The 19,496-nt window shown below is 39.2% G+C and overlaps 1 protein-coding gene across 1 annotated transcript in view; it reads left to right on the top strand.

Annotated features, from left to right (window-relative positions):
* The window catches only part of LOC150077522 (transmembrane 7 superfamily member 3-like), a 133,001-nt gene that overhangs the window by 72,792 nt on the left and 40,713 nt on the right, over positions 1 to 19,496 (top strand). The window contains exon 5 of the mRNA XM_090385931.1: positions 4,463 to 4,531. Coding sequence (XP_090242057.1) covers positions 4,463 to 4,531 — 69 coding nt within the window. The remainder of the gene's footprint in view (positions 1 to 4,462; positions 4,532 to 19,496) is intronic.

The following is a 19,496-nucleotide window of genomic DNA, read 5'->3' as shown; positions in this document are numbered from 1 at the left end:
TTAATTCTTATTGGAATCTAGCAGTTGTGCTAAAAATCAATTCTAATAACAAGAGAAAAATGAGAAGTGAGAAATCTTTTTTCCACCAATTTAATTTAATGCAATTCAAGAATTATTAGAAATATTCAGCATCAAAAATGTTTGATTTGCTTTTTGAAGAAATTTTAATTCTAAAGGCATTTTGTTTGTCACTGAGTAATGAAGAAAAGAAAATGCATGTTGATAAAAAATGGATGCAATTTTTCTCAAAATTTTCAGAGGCAAATAATTTGTCTCAAATTGTAAGCTCCATATTAAGCATTCCACATTCAAATGCTTCATCAGAAAGAGTTTTCAGCTTAATTAAAACTGTTTGGTGGTAAGAGAGAAAGTCTTTTATTAGCAAATTTAGAAGCCAAACTTATGGTGTAAGAAAACTATAACATGTCCTGTTCAGAATTTAAAAACTTTTTAAAATCTTCAGAAGGAGAAGAAATTTTAAAACTAACGAAATCTAAAGAAAAATATATAAAGTAAAAGTAGTCTTCCTCGCTATTTTTAAAATAACTGTTATAAATAATATTATAGTTTGTATAGGACAAATACATATTAACAACAATCATATAACAAATAAATACTATGATTGATTGATTGATTGATAAAAAAATTTATTTTAATTGTAATTTTATATTTTTCTTTTACTTTTTGAAGGAAAAAATGCTATACTATACATTTCGTTTAAAGTTGTCCCATTTACCAATTTTCAAAATATGGCCACCTTGTTGTCTCCCCTCCAGAATAGAAAAGAAAATTTAATAGAGAATATAATTAAATAAAAGTAATTTAATCAAAAAAATTTAAAGAATGAAAAAATAATTAAAATTAATAAAAAGAGGGTACATAGAGGTAAAATTTATATGCCACATTTTAACCACATAGTGGTGATATGGGGTCTAACAAGCCCATTGGTGAAATATCTATTGTGCATCAATTGCTAGTTAGAGATTACTACTTTTTTTCTTTTTTTTTTGCCTGCCTTCCTAAATATACATAAGTTTTATTTGAATAGCTTCAGAAGTGATAAATGTGTGTACACATACTTATTAACCCATTAATCACCATAACATTAATAAAAAAAATAATTCTTGGGTGCCATCAATTTTTATTTTAAATATAATTATACCATAATCAATATACTGTGCCAAATATACCACATCCTATCAAAAAAAAAAAAAAAAAAATTGAAACTAAAATCATATATGGGCTATCTAGATTCATTTTACATTAAAGAATATGCTGACTGTGTTGCTACATAGCATCATATGGTCTAATGCTTAAAATGAAGTGAGGCGCAGGCACTGCTTATAATGGCGATTAATTCATTAGTGAAACATGCTGATGGAGAAGGTGCTACCATGTTCTACAAAAGAAAGATGCCCAAGTGGAGCATCTTTCTTTTGTAGAACTTCACTGGAACAAATGCATTTGCACCTTGAATATTTCCCATAATGAAGTTATATCCGACAACGTGGTTGTCTCTCCAGTTAACAGAGCCCAAGAAATACCTCGCTCCACTATACCTTGACCCCTCTTGAAATTGAAGTTTTACCTTTTCCTTTGACCACAAAAATCACTTCAGACACAACCCATTTCATGACATTATAGTCACTACCCTTCTATTGATTCCTCCACTACCAAATTTTAGATGCACTTTGGATCCATCATGAGTCGAGAATATTAGAGCTCTTTGTGCTTTCTGTGATGTGTTGGAATGAATAGCAATAATCCGTTTAGCTCAAAAATCTTTTTGGCATATTGCCAATCTCTTATGAGGCAGTCACACTTGTCTATCTATTCAAGTTGCCTATAATGTTTTTGTTATAATACTCCTCAGAATCATTTGGTCTTCCCTTTATCACAGGTGGTAGATGACTTTCATCAACCGGTGAAATACCACCACTTTGTTTATTGGAGGCTTGAAGTGGTGAAACCCATGTTTAGTCTCTAGAGCAAAGTTTCCGGTATCCCCCCTCTCCCCATACTTCTCCTTCAACCCATGCACAGTATTAAGTACTATAGGTTTTGATACCTTTCGTGTTTGGGGTTTTCATAAAAATAAATAAATAAATGATCTTGCACCAAACAGATTCAATGTCCATCTGAACTTGATCTGATTCTGGGTACAAAGGTTTTGATAAGAAGCACAACTCCACCTCCCCTTCAACCATCCCTATCTCTCCTGAACATGCTCTAATCACCCTAATGAAATTCTTCCTCTCCTAATTCTGGATGGCTCTGGGGTCTCAGTTAGGCCTATTATACAAGGTTATTTATATATTGTTATTTCTAATTCATGTGCTATAAATTAGAAATAACAGTAGTGTGGAAGGTATTCCCAGTGCTATGTAAATATTTGTAATAATTATTATTTTGCTTTAATATAATTTGAATTAGTTGATTAGATATAAGCACTAAATTTGTAAAACTGTATGTAAGACATAATTTGTAATTGTGTATTGTTGGTAGATGTGAGGGGAGGGACAGAAAACCAAGGTACTGTAAGAAAAGATGAAGAAAGACATTATGGCAGAATTTGCAAAATAATTAGGATAGAAGGTAGTAAGTACCCTTCTAATAAAAAGGAGCTTAATCTTAAGTATATGGTATACACTTCAATCAGTTGTGTCTAGGTGTAGCGTGAAGCTGTGATCAACAAGCGTAGCTCCTCCTACCATTACTAGTCATTGGCTACAGGCTGGCAGGTTGGTGTGTTTAGTCTCTTTTTCACTGGGTGTTCATGTTAATCTTTAGTATACAGTACACCATTAGATTAGTGTGTTTATTCTGCTTTTTACTTGAATCCGTCCAAAATTAGTGGCATAACATAACCTGATTTCTTTTTCTTTATTTTTTTACTAGACTTTCATTTTTAGCTAGTCAAAAGAAAGGTCATGTTATGTTAAGGCACTATTCAAGAGGGATTCAAGTGAAAAACAGAATAAACACACCAACCGAAAGGGGTATTATATACTAAAGATTAACCCAAACACCCAGAAAAAAAGAGAATAAACACCCCACATGATATTGCCGGCTTGTAGCCAATGACTAGTAATGGGTAGGAGGAGCTTCGCATGTCAAAAATTGCTTCACGCAAAACCTCAGCATGAACAATTGAAGTGTATTCCCTATACTAAATATTACCCAAAAAGGAATACACAGTCATGTTGGGGTTATAAAACCCAACTTCTAAATAGAGGGCCTTGTCATGAAAAGATATAAATAGAACAGAGGTGGTTAAAAGTGTCCAAGTATATAGGTATGTGAGTTATGGGAATTAACTATGGAACACTGGAAGGTTGACAGAAGAATATAAAATCTCCAAAGTGAGAATCTGACTAAGAGCCTCCCTTTAGGGTTCATCATTTATGCTCCCAGCTTGCCTGACTTTAACCCTACTCTTTCTTCATTTTTCTGTAAAGTAGCTTGTGTATTCGGTTAGCCTATCTCTTAGAACTATTTGATGTAAGGTTAGCATTGTTTTAATAATTATTCTCTCATCTTCTCCCTTTTTTTTTTTTTTTTTTTTTTTCTATATTCTACTGTTTTCATATTTAAATGGACCACAAAAGCCAGGGGGAAAATCAACTTCTACAATGACAGATGCTAGTTTGTTCCAGCAGTCAAGCACCCGCTGGCTAAATGCAAACTTCCACACATCTATCCTACAACTGTCTTTCCTCAATTTGAATTTATGCCCTCTCAGGTGATCATTCTGAGCAAGAGGAAGAATCCCATCAGCAATGAGCATGCTCAAACCATTCAAGGCTTTATACATCTCAGTCAGATCACCTCGCAGGTACCTAGTCTCCAGACACTGTAATTTGCAAAACTTAAGCCTTTCTTCGTAAGAGCAACCCTTTGTTCCATTCACTAATCTTGTTACCCTTCTCTGTACTTGCTTCAGCAGCTCTACATCCTTCTTAAAATGAGGCCTCCAGACCTGTATACAGTACTCAAGGTGTGGCCTGACCATTGACTTATACAAGGGGATAATCACCTCCTTATCCCTGCTAGAAAAATTCCTGTAAATCATTGACAAGACACCATGAGCTACTCTTGAAGACCGTCTGCCCTGCTCATAAAACAGTTGACAGGATTGTGAAATTTAAGAGGCAGCTGAATCAGTATCTTCTGTCAGTTGAAAGAGTATATACAGGTTGTATAAACAAGTACTTATTTTTATTTATTTATTAATTATTTAACTGATGCTGTGGAAGTTTGATTTCCTTCCATCTCTTGGTAGTATGAATAATTTGTGATGATTTGTTTTGGAAACTATGCATTTTGCAGCAAAGTTTGCTGTTTGCTGTGTATACTGCTGATCCTTTTGCAAACCCATGCAAATATTTAATTCATAAATTTTTCACTATGCACAGATATAATAAAATTGGATATTATAATAAAATCAAATTGTTTTTTCTAGCTTCAGCTTTTGGTAAAGTATTTGTAAGTTTGCTGATGTGTTTTAGAGGACATCACTTTCTTAAAGCAGGTAATTATATTTTCATTTTTCTTATATATATATATATATATATATATATATATATATATATATATATATATATATATAAGAAATCTAATTTTATAATATATTATTTTTATATATATATTGATATAAATTAATATAGAGATATATATTAAATTATGCACAAAAAAGTATAATTTTTTTGTGCAGTTTGGGCATCCACTGCAAGACTCTGATGGAGTAAAACCTTGGACTGCACCTGAACTTGCCAGTGAGGACCCCAATGTGGGGGGGGCAAACCCTCTAGAAGGGGAAGATGTAAAAGGGGTGACAGCAGAAGGGAAGGGAGCAGAGCAAGAAGGTTAGAGTGGATGACAGTGGACAACAAGTGACCAGTCTGTACACTCATTTGTACTGTTAAACCCAGAGATAACAAAATGTTTTTACTCGGTGTCTCAAAAATATTGGTAAAAATGTTTAGGGGAGGTAGGTAACATCTAAAGGAATGTGAATCGCACAGGAACCCACAACCGAAAACATCACCGTAAGTCGGTAGACGGCACGGTAGTCGTCGCACGAAGAGCATGCATCAATATACAAACTGTGAACTGGCAGACATGCACCTAGTGTATGGATTAGCAGAGGGCAATGGACGAGCCGCTTAACGAATTTGTGGAGAATGCTTCACAGACAGACACTGCAAGACTCTGATGTACCGGACCACCGTTTGTTTGCACGTGTGCATCAAAATTTGTGTGATTATGGGTCATTTAGAGGTAACAGGAGTAGTGTGGGCAGACCACGTTTGATGAGAACTCCCACCATGGAAGAAGGTGTGTTGAATGCCGTCCAGAATAATCCTACTACCCGCACACATGCCATTGCCTCTGCCTTAGGAATGTCTTTTTGCAGTGTACAGCGTGTCTGGCACGATGATTCCTTACACCCCTTTCATCTCCAAAGGGTTCAGTTACTGCTCCCACAAGATCATCCTGCACAAGTGGCTTCTGCGCAGTGGTTTCTCCAAGAAGGTGTTCAAGACTTGAATTTTCCAGCCTATGTTTTGTTCACGAATGAGGCTTATTTCACTCAGGAAGGTTTATTCAATCAGCACAATGCTCATATGTGGGCTCATGACAACCCACACGGTGTGCGCCACCATGCGGCACAACATCGCTTCGCAATAAATGTGTGAGCAGGTATGGTCGGTGACTGCTTAGTCAGCTCATACCTGTTACCATCTTGCATGAACTCCGCTAAATATCGGATCTTTCTTGAACAAGTTCTACCAGGGTTACTTGGCGATGTTCCAGCAAATGTGAGACGCAACATTTGGTTTCACCATGACGGAGCGCCTGCCCATTATGGAAGGTGTGTTCGTGACCATTTGAACAAGCGTTTTGGTCGTCAATGGATTGGCCATGGTGGACTCATTGCCTGGCCCCCCATGCTCACCTGATTTATCGTGCCTTAATTTCTTTGTGTGGGGGGACCCTCAAATCTATCGTGTATGAATCACCTGTGGAGACGGAAATGGATCTCGTGGCGAGACTCATCTGCGCTGCTTCTACTGTCAAAGAAACTCCAGGTGTGTTCGACCGTGTCCGACAATCCATGCTGCGTCGGTCTCACGCATGCATCACGTCTCATGGTGGAACCATCGAGCATCTGTTTTAACATCATGAAATGCATCCATCTCGTACTCCATTGTTAATATTATGTCAAATAAATGTTTGCCACTAATTACTGTCTTGTGTCATTTCTGCTTCTTGTGCCTCTTCTACTACTTTCCCGTGACGTTTCCAGTTATGGGTTCCTATGCGATTCACATTCCTTTAGATGTTACCTACCTCCCCTAAATGTTTGTACCAATATTTTTGAGACACCCTGTATATATTCAAGTTACAACACTCAACATGTACGTGACATTCTCATTCAGTCTGCATTTATGCACATTCAACTCATTCATAACAGTACCCTGAATAAGACTACCTTGTACACTTTGTGATTGTTTCCCACTCAGCATATTAGCATTAGTTGAGGTATATGATGCAGGAAAGCAAGCTTATACAGCATCAGGAAAAAAAAAAAAAAAAACCCCTTCCCATTTCACCCATCCAGTCACTTCAAATGTTTGTCTAGTTCAGCCTTAAATTTATTTAAGCTATCAACTTCCACAACAACAGATGGAAGTCTGTTCTAGCAATCACTACCTATTGGCTAAAGGCAAACTTCTGCACATCTATTCTACAACTGTCTTTTCTCAATTTGAATCTATGCCCCCTCAGGTCCTTAGTCTGAGCAAGTGGAAGTATCCCATCAACATTGAGACTGCTCAAACCATTCAAAGCCTTATACACCTCAATCAGATCACCTCGCAGGTACCTAGTCTCCAGATGCTGCAGCTTGCAGAATTTAAGCCTTTCATCATAAATGCGCCCCTTTGTTCCTCTCACCAATCTTGTTGCCCTTCTCTGTACTTGTTCTAGCAATTCTACATCCTTCCTAAAATGAGGCCTCCAGACCTGTATACAGTACTCAAGATGTGGCTTGACCACTGCTTTATACAAAGGGATAATCACCTCCTTGTTTCTACTAGCAAAATTCCTATATATGATTGACAAAACTCAATGTCCTGCTCTGGCAGCCAGTCTGCACTACTCAGAGAACTTCATATCTGACTGCACAATTACCCCCAGGTCCTTTTCACTCTCTACCACTCTCAGTGTAGTACCACAAGGTTGGTACATTTCTCTTGGGTTACTGCTATCCATATGCAGTATTTTGCATTTGTCAATGTTAAACTTCAGTTGCTACTTCTCAGCCCATCTACCTAACGTTTCTAGATCCTGCTGCAGTAGGATACTGCCTTTAGTGTCATTAACAACTCTGTCAACCTTTGTATCACCTGCAAAAACTTGGACATTAAGCCTGATATAATTTTTTCGATATCATTGATAAATACATAAAACAACAATGGGCCCAGCACCGAACCCTGGGGGACTCCACTAATAACATTAGTTCACATAGAGCAGTGTCCATTTATTACCACTCTCTGCTATCTCCCACTCAACCATCCCTTTATTCATTGCAGTAACTTGCTGTTAATGCCATACTGCTCCAATTTGTACAGCAGTCTTCCATGTGCAACAGTATCAAAAGCTTTCCTGAAATCCAAGTATATGATATCAAAATTTTTTTTTTTTTTGCATCCAGTTCCTTTGTGAACCCACCATCATATCCAATCAAATTGGTCAAACAACACTTTCCCTTAACAAACCCATGCTCTGTCCGAACTATTGCTGCTCTTTTGTCTAGGTGATCGTGTATCACCTCTTTAATCAGTAACTTCATTATTTTCCCCGTAACAGAAGTTCAACTAACAGATCTGTAATTATTTGTGTCACCCTTTGAACCCTCTTTCTGAATTGAGGATACATTTACACATCTCCAGTCCATGGGGACCTCCCGTGACTCTAAGGATGCTCTCATAATTATGGCTAAGGGTTTGTTTACTTCCCTTGCTGCCTCCTTCATTATAACTGAATAGATCTCATCCAGCCCAGGTGCCTTTCTTATGTTTATCTTCAATGATTTCTCTTCCACTTTGCTCTCAGCTATTACAAAATCATCTAGCTCACTGCCAGAGTTTAATTCACCTCAACAGTTGAACCATCGATGTCAAGTGGACCAATCTGATTCATCCCCTTTCTTCTAGAGTTTACATAAGTAAAGAATTCTTTGCTGTTTTTATTTGCATCCTTTGCCAAGGGTTTCTCGTAATCTGCCTTTGCCTGCCTAACCTCCTTTGTGACTTATTTGCAGACCAGCTTATATCTATCATAGGCTTCCGTGTCACCTGTTAATTTATATGTATCCCATGCATTTTTGTTCTTTGCCACATGTCTAATGGCACATCCGTAACCAGGTGGGAAAGAGCAGCAGTGCGTAACACACGCTTCTTGATTAGACAGGGGTTCGAGCCCATCACCACCAAATATGGAGGATGTGGAAAGGTCAGAGAATGACCACCGCATATCCCTGAGCAATATGGCCTTAGTTGCTAATGCTCCTAAAAACCAAATAACAAACAAACAACAAACATGTCTAATTAGTTCATCTGACGTGACCTCCATTTAGGCCTACATCTTGAACAATATTTCTTAGTTGGTATGAAAAGCCTAGTAGCTTCCAAGATTTTTCCTTTGAATACTTCCCATTTTGAATTTACTGTTGGTAATATCATCAGTTGGTCCCACCGTATAGGATTTAAATACTGTCCCAGACCACCGTAGTCATCTTTACAAAAGTAAAAACCCTTCCATTTGCCCCTGATGGTAGTTACCTTTTTGAATAAATTCTACTTCAGCATACTGTGATCACTGCCACCTAGTGGTTCCTTTATTTGCAGAATATTAATGCATGAAGAATCACTACTAATCATCAGATCCACGGTATTACTCCCTCTAGTTGCTACCCAAACATGCTGCTGTAGAGAACAATCATCCAATAAATCCACAAAAGCCTTGCTAGTGTGTGTGTGACAAACCCACAAATTCCAGTCACTATCTGGGAAATTAAAATTCTCCATTATAAGACACTGATTTACTGTCCCACTCTATTTCTCTGTACGGTTGTTTATTATACTCATCAGAGTCATTAGACCTATAACACACTCCTGCTCTCAATTTTGCTTTCCCAGTGCTTATGTCACACCAAACTAACTCAACACTGCACTGTCCAGCCATGTCGACTGGCTGTACTTCCTTGGAATTAATGTTTCTTAACTAATAGCATAACTCTTCCTCCCTTCCTATCTTGTCTATCATTCTTGTTCACATTGTACTCTCCAAATTCCAGTTCTGCATTCCTTATATCTATGTGACACGACATCTCTGATATTCGAACAATATCTGTCTTTGATGTTTTGACCAACACCTCAAATACATCAAATTTATCTACAATCAGTGAAATTTGTGCATCACTTTTAACCAGTGGCAACATTCCTAGTCTTTCTCATAGTCAGTAATGATAGCACTGCAGTGGGTCTGTTTGGTGTCCCTCCTGCCACAGATGTTCAGCTGGTGCCTCCGTAGCCAAGTGGGCAGGAGCAGCAGTGCGTATCACACGCTTCTTGATTAGACCGGGGTTCGAACCCATACCCACCAAATACAGAGGATGCGAAAAGATCAGGGAATGACCACCGCATATTAGCATTAGTAGAGGCATATGATGCAAGACAGCAAGCTTATGCAACATCAGCCAAAAAAAAAAACCCACTTCCACTTCACCCCTCTGTTCGTTCAAAATACCTCACCAGCTGAGCCTTAAACTTATTTAGGCTATCAACTTCCATGACAAGTGATGGAAATCTGTTCCAGCAACCAACCACCTGCTGGCTAAAGGCAAATTTCTGCACGTCTATTCTATATCTGTCTTTCCTCAATTTGAATTTATGCCCTCTCAGGTGATTATTCTGAGCAAGAGGAAGAATCCCATCAGCATTGAGCATGCTCAAACCATTCAAGGCTTTATACACCTCTATCACCTTGCTGGTGCCTAGTCTCCAGACACTGTAATTTGCAAAACTTAAGCCTTTCTTCGTAAGAGCACCCCTTTGTTCCAGCAGCTCTACATCCTTCTTGAAATGAGGCCTGCAGACCTGTATACAGTACTTTAGGTGTGGCCTGACGATTGCCTTATACAAGGGAATAATCACCTCCTTATCCCTGCTAGAAAAATTCCTGTACATCATTGACAAGACACCATGAGCTACTCTTGCAGCCTGTCTGCACTGCTCAGAGAACTTCATATCTGCCTGCACAATTACCCCCAGGTCCTTTTCAATATCTACCACTGTCAGTGTAGTATCATAGAGTTGATACGTTGCTCTGGGGTTGCTGTTTCCCATATGTAGTACTTTACATTTGTCAATGCTAAACTTCATTTGCCACCTCTCAGCCCATCTGCTCAACCTTTCCAGATCCTGTTGCAGCAGCATAGTGTCAGTAGTGTCCTTGACAACGATGCCAATCTTTGTATCATCTGCAAACTTGGACATTAAGCTTGATATGCCATCCTCAGTATCATTTATAAATACAGAAAACAATAATGGACCCAACACTGAACCCTGAGGGACCTCCACTAATAACTTTAGTCCACAAAGAGCAGTGTCCATTGATTACCACTCTATCTTGTCCCCCTCAACCACCCCTTATCCAAAGCAGCAATTTGCCTCCAATGCCACACTGCTCCAATTTGTGCAGCAGTCTTCCATGTGCAACAGTATCAAAAGCCTTTCTAAGATCCAAATATATAATATCAAAGTTATTCCCTGCATCCAGTTCTTTTGTGACTGTATCATAGTATCCAATCAAATTGTTCAGGCAAGACTTCCCCTTAACAAAACCATGTTGTGTCCGAGCTATAACTGAAGTCTTGTCTAGATGATCCTGCAGTGCTTCTTTAACCAGTGCCTCCATTAATTTCCCTGGAACAGAAGTTAAACTCACCTGTTTATAATTACTTGTGTCGGCCTTTGATCCTCCTTTGTGAATTGGGGTCACATTTTCACATCTCCAGTCTGTGGGTACTGCCCCTGAGTCCAAGGAAGCTCTCATAATTATGCTAAGGGTTTGCTTACTTCCTTTGCTGCTTCCTTTAATATAACTGGATAGATCCCATCCACCACAGGTGCCTTTCTTGTGTTTATCTTCAACAATTTCTCCTCCACTTTACTCTCAGTTATTACAACATTCTCTAGCTTACTACCAGAGTTGAATACACCTCTGGCATTCCCCTCACTGAGTAACTCCTCATGTGTGAATGTCGATGCAAAATATTCATTTAGTTTGTTAGCTACCTGAGCAGGATCATCAACATTTGACCCATCGATATCAAGTGGACCAATCTGATTCATCCCCTTCCTTCTAGAGTTTACGTAAGTAAAGATCTCTTTGCTGTTTTTCTTTGCATCCCTTGCCGAAGATTTCTCGTAATCTGCCTTTGCCTGCCTAACCTCCTTTGTAACTTTGTTACAGATCAACTTGTATCTATCATAGTCTTCTGTGTCACGTGTTAATTTATATGTATCCCATGCATTTTTCTTCTTTGTCATATGTCTCATTAGTTCATCTGACATCCATTTAGGTCTAAACTTTGAACAATATTTCTTAGTTGGTATGTAAAGCCTAGTAGCTTCCAAGATAAGTTCTTTGAATGCTTCCCATTTTGAATTTGCTGTTGGTAAAATCTTCAGTTGGTCCCACTGTATAGAATTTAAATACTGTCTCAGACCGTCATAGTCGCCTTTACGATAGCAATAACCCTTCCCTTTACCCCTAATGGTAGTTACCTCTTTGAGTAAATCCCACTTCAGCATCCCCGGAGCAATATAGCCTTAGTTGCTAATGCTCCTAAAAACCAAATTACAAACAAAAAAACATGTTCAGTCAGCATTAGATTCCCATAATGCTAAATTACAGGTTTAACTGAAGGAAAAATAACCTGGGCGAATTGGACCAAGAATTCTTTAGCAGGAAGTTGTTTGCATTGAATATTATATTGGTTTAACACCCTGGCTCTATTGTACCCATCATACCTGGATAGAATGAAATCCTTTTTTTTTTCTTTTTTTTTGTTATTATATTAAATTAATCTTTCAACTATCACAGAATTTTGATTATCAACAAACAGTCCGATATTGTAGCACAGTTTCTGCTATAATATTGTGATATTGATTGATATCTGCTTTGGGAAGTTGGCATTATATAAATTTAACACTAAATAAGCATGGTAAACACACAAGTGGTGAAATACCATATTCTTGTGGGTCTCTCAGTGCATATTTCAGTTTTGCACCCCCTGTCATTCATTTTATCAGGTCAATATGAGTGTCAGGGTCATTGGTACCCTTCCTTTGGTACAGCCAGTGCATTTTGCTGGCTCGCTACATATACACCACCCCACTGAACACGGGTATTCATCACATGATATGGGAGTAGTTTTCTGCTTAATGGCTGTTTCTAGAAGTCCCTTTTTTTTTTTTAGTGTATTCTCCCCCCCCTCCCCGGGTGGTTAACTTTTAACAGGTAGCACTTATATCTTGAATGAATTTGTCAAAATTATCTTCAAAGATGGACACTGAACAGAAGAAAATATATGCATAATGTGCAATGTAAAGCACCAACGATGGTTCTTAGGTATATGGGTTAGTCTCAGGAGCGGATTAAGGTCGGTTGAGGCCCTGGGTGCAGAAGAAAATATTGGGCCCCTTAAAGAAAAGAGAGAGACAGGGAAAATAAAAATACATGTTAACCATTTTTTTAAATAAATAAAAAATATTATGTACTATTAATGTTTTATTTCCAATAAAATTTGAATATAATGTATGTATAATATAATTAATAATAGCATAATAATAATCACAAAGTTTTGAACTAATAGTTGAACATATTAGTTTAACTATTAGTTGAACTAATATGTTCAACAACTAATTTATTGGGGTTTTGCGTGGGCCCTTCAGAAGTTGGTGGCCCAGGGTGCGCGCCCGGTGTGCCCGCCGTTAAATCTGCCTCTGGTTAGTCTTCTGGGCAGTCATCTGATACCGTTTGCCTTAAGTATGATGTCTGTATGCATATCTTGCAGAGAAACAAATTGACACATAGTATATGTGTTTTAAATATGTTTGACGTTTTACAAATATTGACAGGGGATACAATGTGCTCTGTTATGTGTTTTAAGTGTGCAGTATAGTACTGTTTGAATGTTCAAATGATACAATATGAATGTTGATAATAGTACATATTTAGTTGTTTGTTTGTTTGTTGTTTGGTTTTTAGGAGCATTAGCAACTAAGGCCATATTGCTCCGGGATATGCGGTGGTCATTCCCTGACCTTTCCGCATCCTTCATATTTGGTGGCGACGGGCTCGAACCCCGGTCTAATCAAGAAGCGTGTGCTATGCACTGCTGCTCCTTCCCACCTGGCTACGGAGGCGCCTACATATTTAGTAGAAATTATATGATCACTTGAAGACTAACAATACCCTAATTCAGTGAATACTTTTTTGGTGACATAGCCCACATGCAACCTATGATTGCAAAACACCATTTAAATAATCCTCAAAACCCATTAATGATGAGCATTATTTCTGTATAGAGAAGAGGACTGATTAGATATATATGCAGGAATTTCAATTTGAATTGAGGGATCATGATCAGATGCAGAGAAAAATGGAAAAGAATTAATAATAGTATTAAATTTACTTTGAGATATTCAAAGGAATCAAGTTCCTCACTTGAGTAATATCATCTAATTGTATAAAATTTGGAGAGATGCCCTTGAACCTATTTATACAAAAAAACCAGTCCATGGGTCCTTTGTGATTATATGTTGGCTTTGTCACTCATTTAGAGTGATCTGGATTCAATGGGATATTGGAGACTGGAGGCTTTTTTCAAGTCCTCTACAATCAGGGCTGTAATCTCAGGCAGAGAAGTATGGCACTCCCCCTTGAGTTTTTCTGGGTTTTTCATTCTGCACAACATGAAAATCAGCCAGTGTACAAATATAATACACAATATGATTTTGAATGCAAATGCACTATATCCAGAATATGTGCCATTCACAGCATGCACTGCAGCCAGCCGCCATGGTAGGGACTCAATAAGTCCACGGAAGGTTGATACGGGTATCTGTGACCAAGCAGACTGCAGTGCACCCCGGAGTTCCTGTAGGTTCCTTGGTGGAGGATCCATCCGTCTGATGTGTCAGTCGGTAGTCGCATAAATTTTCAATTGGTTTATGATCCTAGGAATTCGGTGGCCAAGGGACTAGCTTGAAGTCTTCGTTGTGCTCCTCAAACCACTCACGGACAATTCTGGTGACATGGCATGGCGTGGTGCATTGTTTTGCTGATAGATACCATCGCCCCCAGGGAACACGGTCAACATGTATGGGTGTACCTGATTGGTGATGATCGATAGGTAACCATTTGTTGTTCAGCATGCCCTCCAGAGGTATCAGTGGACCCAAGCCATGCCATGGAAACATTCCCCAGACCATAATGCCGCCCCCATCAGCATACCTTCTGCCAACAATCGTATCCGAATGTCTGTTCTCGGAGGTTTCACGCCTAATATGCCACCATCCATCCACTCGGTGGAGCAGAAACCAGACTCATCGGAGAAGGAAACTTGGCTGGGGTCCAGTGTCGGTATTGCTGTGCAAGCTGATGCCGTTGTTTGCGATGAACAGTCATCAGCATGGTTGCTGTCACCAAGTGTCGGCTCTGGAGCCCAATGCACAACAGAATTAATTGCACTGTTGTGTTGGAGACCTTTCTGGTGGCACCATGGTTCATATGGACGGCCAGTTGAGCAACAGTAGCGTGCCAATCAGTCCTGACCAACCGTTTCAGCCAACGTTCACCTCTGGAATCAATGACATATGGGGCTCTACAATTTGCACATCGGGTCGTCAAAACTGTCCCATTTGTCCAGTCTTGATACTTTCACCACTATAGCACATGAGCATTTCACAAAGTCCACTGTTTCGGAAATGCTGGTGCCCGTGGCCCGATAATCCTGCCTTTTTCCAGATCTGATAGGTCGCGTGCTTTGCCCATCATAGAGGCTGTTACTGTGTTCACGGATGCCGAACATCAAGCCTTATATGCTTGCAGTGCATGAACTTGACATGTGCGCTGTATGATTTGCTAGGCATGTGTGATGTCTGCATTGGGGGGTGGTCATAATTAGCATTAGCATTAGTAGAGGCATTTGATGCAAGAAAGCAAGCTTATGCAGCATCAGCCAAAAAAAAAAAAAAAAAAGTAACATAAATAAATAAAAATAACCACTTCCACTTCACCCCTCTGTTCGTTCGAAATACCTGTCCAGCTGAGCCTTAAACTTATTTAGGCTATCAACTTCCACGACAAGGGATGGAAGTCTGTTCCACCCACCAACCACCCGCTGGCTAAAGGCAAATTTCCGCACATCTATCCTACATCTGTCTTTCCTCAATTTGAATTTATGCCCTCTCAGGTGATTTTTCTGAGCTAGAGGAAGAATCCCATCAGCATTGAGCATGCTCAAACCATTCAAGGCTTTGTACACCTCTATCAGATCACCCCGCTGGTGCCTAGTTTCCAGACACTGTAATTTGCAAAACTTAAGCCTTTCTTCGTAAGAGAACCCCTTTGTCCCATTCACCAATCTAGTTGCCCTTCTCTGTACTCGTTCCAGCAGCTCTACATCCTTCCTGAAATGAGGCCTCCAGGCCTGTATACAGTACTCTAGGTGTGGCCTGACCATTGCCTTATACAAGGGAATAATCACCTCCTTATCCCTGCTAGAAAAATTTCTATATATCATTGACAATACACCATGAGCTACTCTTGCAGCTCGTCTGCACTGCTCAGAGAACTTCATATCTGCCTGCACCACCACCCCCAGGTCCCTTTCATTCTCTACCACTGTCAGTGTAGTACCACAGAGTTGATACGTTGCTCTGGGGTTGCTGTTTCCCATATGTAGTACTTTACATTTGTCAATGTTAAACTTCATTTGCCACCTCGAAGCCCATCTGCTCAACCTTTCCAAATCCTGTTGCAGCAGCATAGTGTCAGTAGTGTCCTTGACAACCCTGCCAACCTTTGTATCGTCTGCAAACTTGGACATTAAGCCTGATATACCATCATCAATATCATTTATAAATACAGAAAACAATAAAGGCCCCAATACTGAACCCTGAGGGACTCCACTAATAACATTAGTCCACGATGAGCAGTGTCCATTGATTACCACTCTCTGTCTTCTCCCCCTCAACCACCCCTTTATCCATAGCAGCAACTTGCCTCCAATGCCACACTGCTCCAATTTGTGCAGCAGTCTTCCATGTGCAACAGTATCAAAAGCCTTTCTAAGATCCAAGTATATAATATCAAAGTTATTCCCTGCATCCAGTTCTTTTGTGACTGCATCATAGTATCCAATCAAATTGGTCAGGCAAGACTTCCCCTTAACAAAACCATGCTGTGTCCTAGCTATAACTGAAGTCTTGTCTAGATGATCCTGCAGTGCTTCTTTCACCAGTGCCTCCATTAATTTTCCGGGAACAGAAGTTAAACTCACAGGTCTATAATTACTTGTGTCAGCCTTTGATCCCCCTTTGTGAATTGGGGTCACATTTGCACATCTCCAGTCAATGGGTACCTCCCCTGAGTCCAAGGAAGCTCTCATAATTATGGCTAAGGGTTTGCTTACCTCCTTTGCTGCCTCCTTTAATATAACTGGATAGATCCCATCCACCCCAGGTGCCTTTCTTGTGTTTATCTTCAACAATTTCTCCTCCACTTTGCTCTCAGTTATTACAAGATTCTCTAGCTTACTGCTAGAGTTGAATACACCTCTGGCATTCCCCTCGCTGAATAACTCCTCATGTGTGAATGTCGATGCAAAATATTCATTTAGTTTGTTAGCTACCCGAGCAGGGTCATCAACAGTTGACCCATCGATCTCAAGTGGACCAATCTGATTCATCCCCTTCCTTCTAGAGTTTACATAAGTAAAGAACTCTTTGCTGTTTTTCTTCGCATCCCTTGCCAAGGATCTCTCGTAATCTGCCTTCGCCTGCCTAACCTCCTTTGTAACTTGGTTACAGATCAACTTGTATCTATCATAGGCATCCGTGTCACGTGTTAATTTGTATGTATCCCATGCATTTTTCTTCTCTGCCATATGCCTCATTAGTTCATCTGACAACCATTTAGGCCTAAACCTTGAACAATATTTCTTAGTTGGTATGTAAAGCCTAGTAGCTTCCACGATAAGTTCTTTGAATGCTTCCCATTTTGAATTTGCTGTTGGCAATATCATCAGTTGATCCCACTGTAAATAATATTGTGATTGGACTCTGATTTTTTTTTAATTGCATCCTGAAGTTGCCTCAGACTGAATGGTGGTGGATACCCTTCCACAAACAGTTTTTTCCACCTCAGATAAGCAGTTGGATTGAGATTAAGAGACCTGATATGCCATTGAAGTATGGTAAATCACAGTCATGCTTTTGGAACCATTCCAAAATGATCCATGCTTTTGGACAGTGTATTATCCTACTAAACTGTTAAACAGCTGAATAAACTGAGCATGAAGGAATGTACCTGGTCAGTAGCAATATTCTGTTGATTCATGCTGCTCTCACTTACTCCGGTCCTTCTGTCAAGTATTTCAAATTTCAGAAATTTGATGTATAAACACCAATTACAGTGAAACTTCTCCTAACGGACACCTCTCGTTAACGGACATTTTCAAATTCCCCAACTCACCTCCATTGGTTTTAACGTGTTTTCAGCTTCTGTCTAGCGGACATTCTCTGTAACAGACGCGGACAGGCAATCTGCACTGTTTCGTTTAGATTAGCACTTAATTTGATCTCCCCATAACGGACAGCGGGCGAGCTCACGGCCCTTTTTCTAGGAACGTTTCTTCCACGTATTGCCTCAATTGTGTGTTTATTTTCTATTTCCGATTCTCTGAATTTTATCAAGGTGTACGTCGCGGTTCTAAACCCTTTTTCAAGAATTTTAAGGCACGTATAAAACTTCTGACGAATCCGGTGTGTGTGTGTGTGGGGGGGAATTTGGTCTGCCTTTCGTCTTTTGAGTTTCAGTTTTCAGTTTTTTTCAGTGTCGTGTGAAGTGCACAATGTCTTCTCGTAAACATTTAACTTTAAAAGATAAAGCCGAACTCATTAATGGTATGATCGGCAAAAAAATAGTGTTCGCAATCTCGCTGCAAAATTCAAAATCGGGAAGACGCAGGTAAGCGACATTCTAAAGAAAAAAAATTAACTGCTCAATCAATTTTGGCAACACGGAAATGATCAGGTTCAAAAATCATTCCCGAAAACTGTTGGACTTCAAATTGACAATGTTACGTATGAGTGGTTTTGTCGCGAATGTGCTAAAAAAATTCCCATTAATTGCCCTATTATTAGGGAAAAGGCTTTGGAGGTTGCGAAATCTATGGGAGTAAATGAGTTCAAAGCTTCTGTGGGATGGCTAGACAAGTTCAAAACTCGGCATAAAATTTCTTGGAAAACCGTAAGTGGTGAAGGTGGATCTGTTGATACTGTGGTTGTAACAGAGTGGGCCATCAAATTGGAAGATTTATGTCATGATTTTGAAGCTAAGGATATTTACAACTGTGACGAAACAAGGTTGTTTTTTAAAGCTCTTCCTGAAAAAACAATGAGTCTAAAAAACGAAAAGTGCCAGGGCGGAAAAATTTCTAAGGAACGCTTGACTGTACTATTGTGTACAAAAATGCTGGGAGACTTTGAACAACCTCTTGTTATAGGAAAACCACAAAATCCTCGTTGTTTCAAGGGCATAAAGTTGAATCTTTTGAATGTTGACTGGAAGTCTAATAAAAAAAGCGTGGATGACACGAGATATCATGAGCGAATGGATATAAGTCACTTTAACCAAAAAATGATTCGTCAAAACAGAAAAATTATTATTTTCATGGATAATGCTGCATCTCACCTGCACATTGAATTGTCCAACATTCAAATCGTTTTTCTGCCACCAAACACATCTGCAGAGTGTCAGCCCTTGGATCAAGGGATAATAAAAAAATTTAAACTTCACTACAGAAAACGTGTTTTAAGACATCTCATTGCAAACATGAACGATGTAACATGTGCGAGTGACCTTTCAAAATCAGCATCCTAGATGCGATTCAATGGATTTCCTCTTCAGTAAACGCAATTAGAAAACAAACTGTCGTGAACTGTTTCGTAAAGTCTGGCTTCTCAAACGCAAAAACTGACGTTGTGAACAGCAATGTGGAGCACCAAGAAGAACAAGAACTTCAACATCTATTGATAATGTACGATACTTCAGCTACAAAGATATAGACTCGAACCTCACTACTGAAGATGGTGCTCTAGATATCAACGACATTATCATCGATATTTTTCTAG

The sequence above is a fragment of the Mastigoproctus giganteus genome, chromosome 12 (assembly GCF_048544385.1).
Source record: "Mastigoproctus giganteus isolate SK-2022 chromosome 12, ASM4854438v1, whole genome shotgun sequence".
NCBI classification, from domain to species: Eukaryota; Metazoa; Arthropoda; class Arachnida; order Uropygi; family Thelyphonidae; genus Mastigoproctus; species Mastigoproctus giganteus.
The sequence above is the reverse complement of the archived record's forward strand: the minus strand, read 5'-3'. Positions and strand labels throughout refer to the sequence as shown.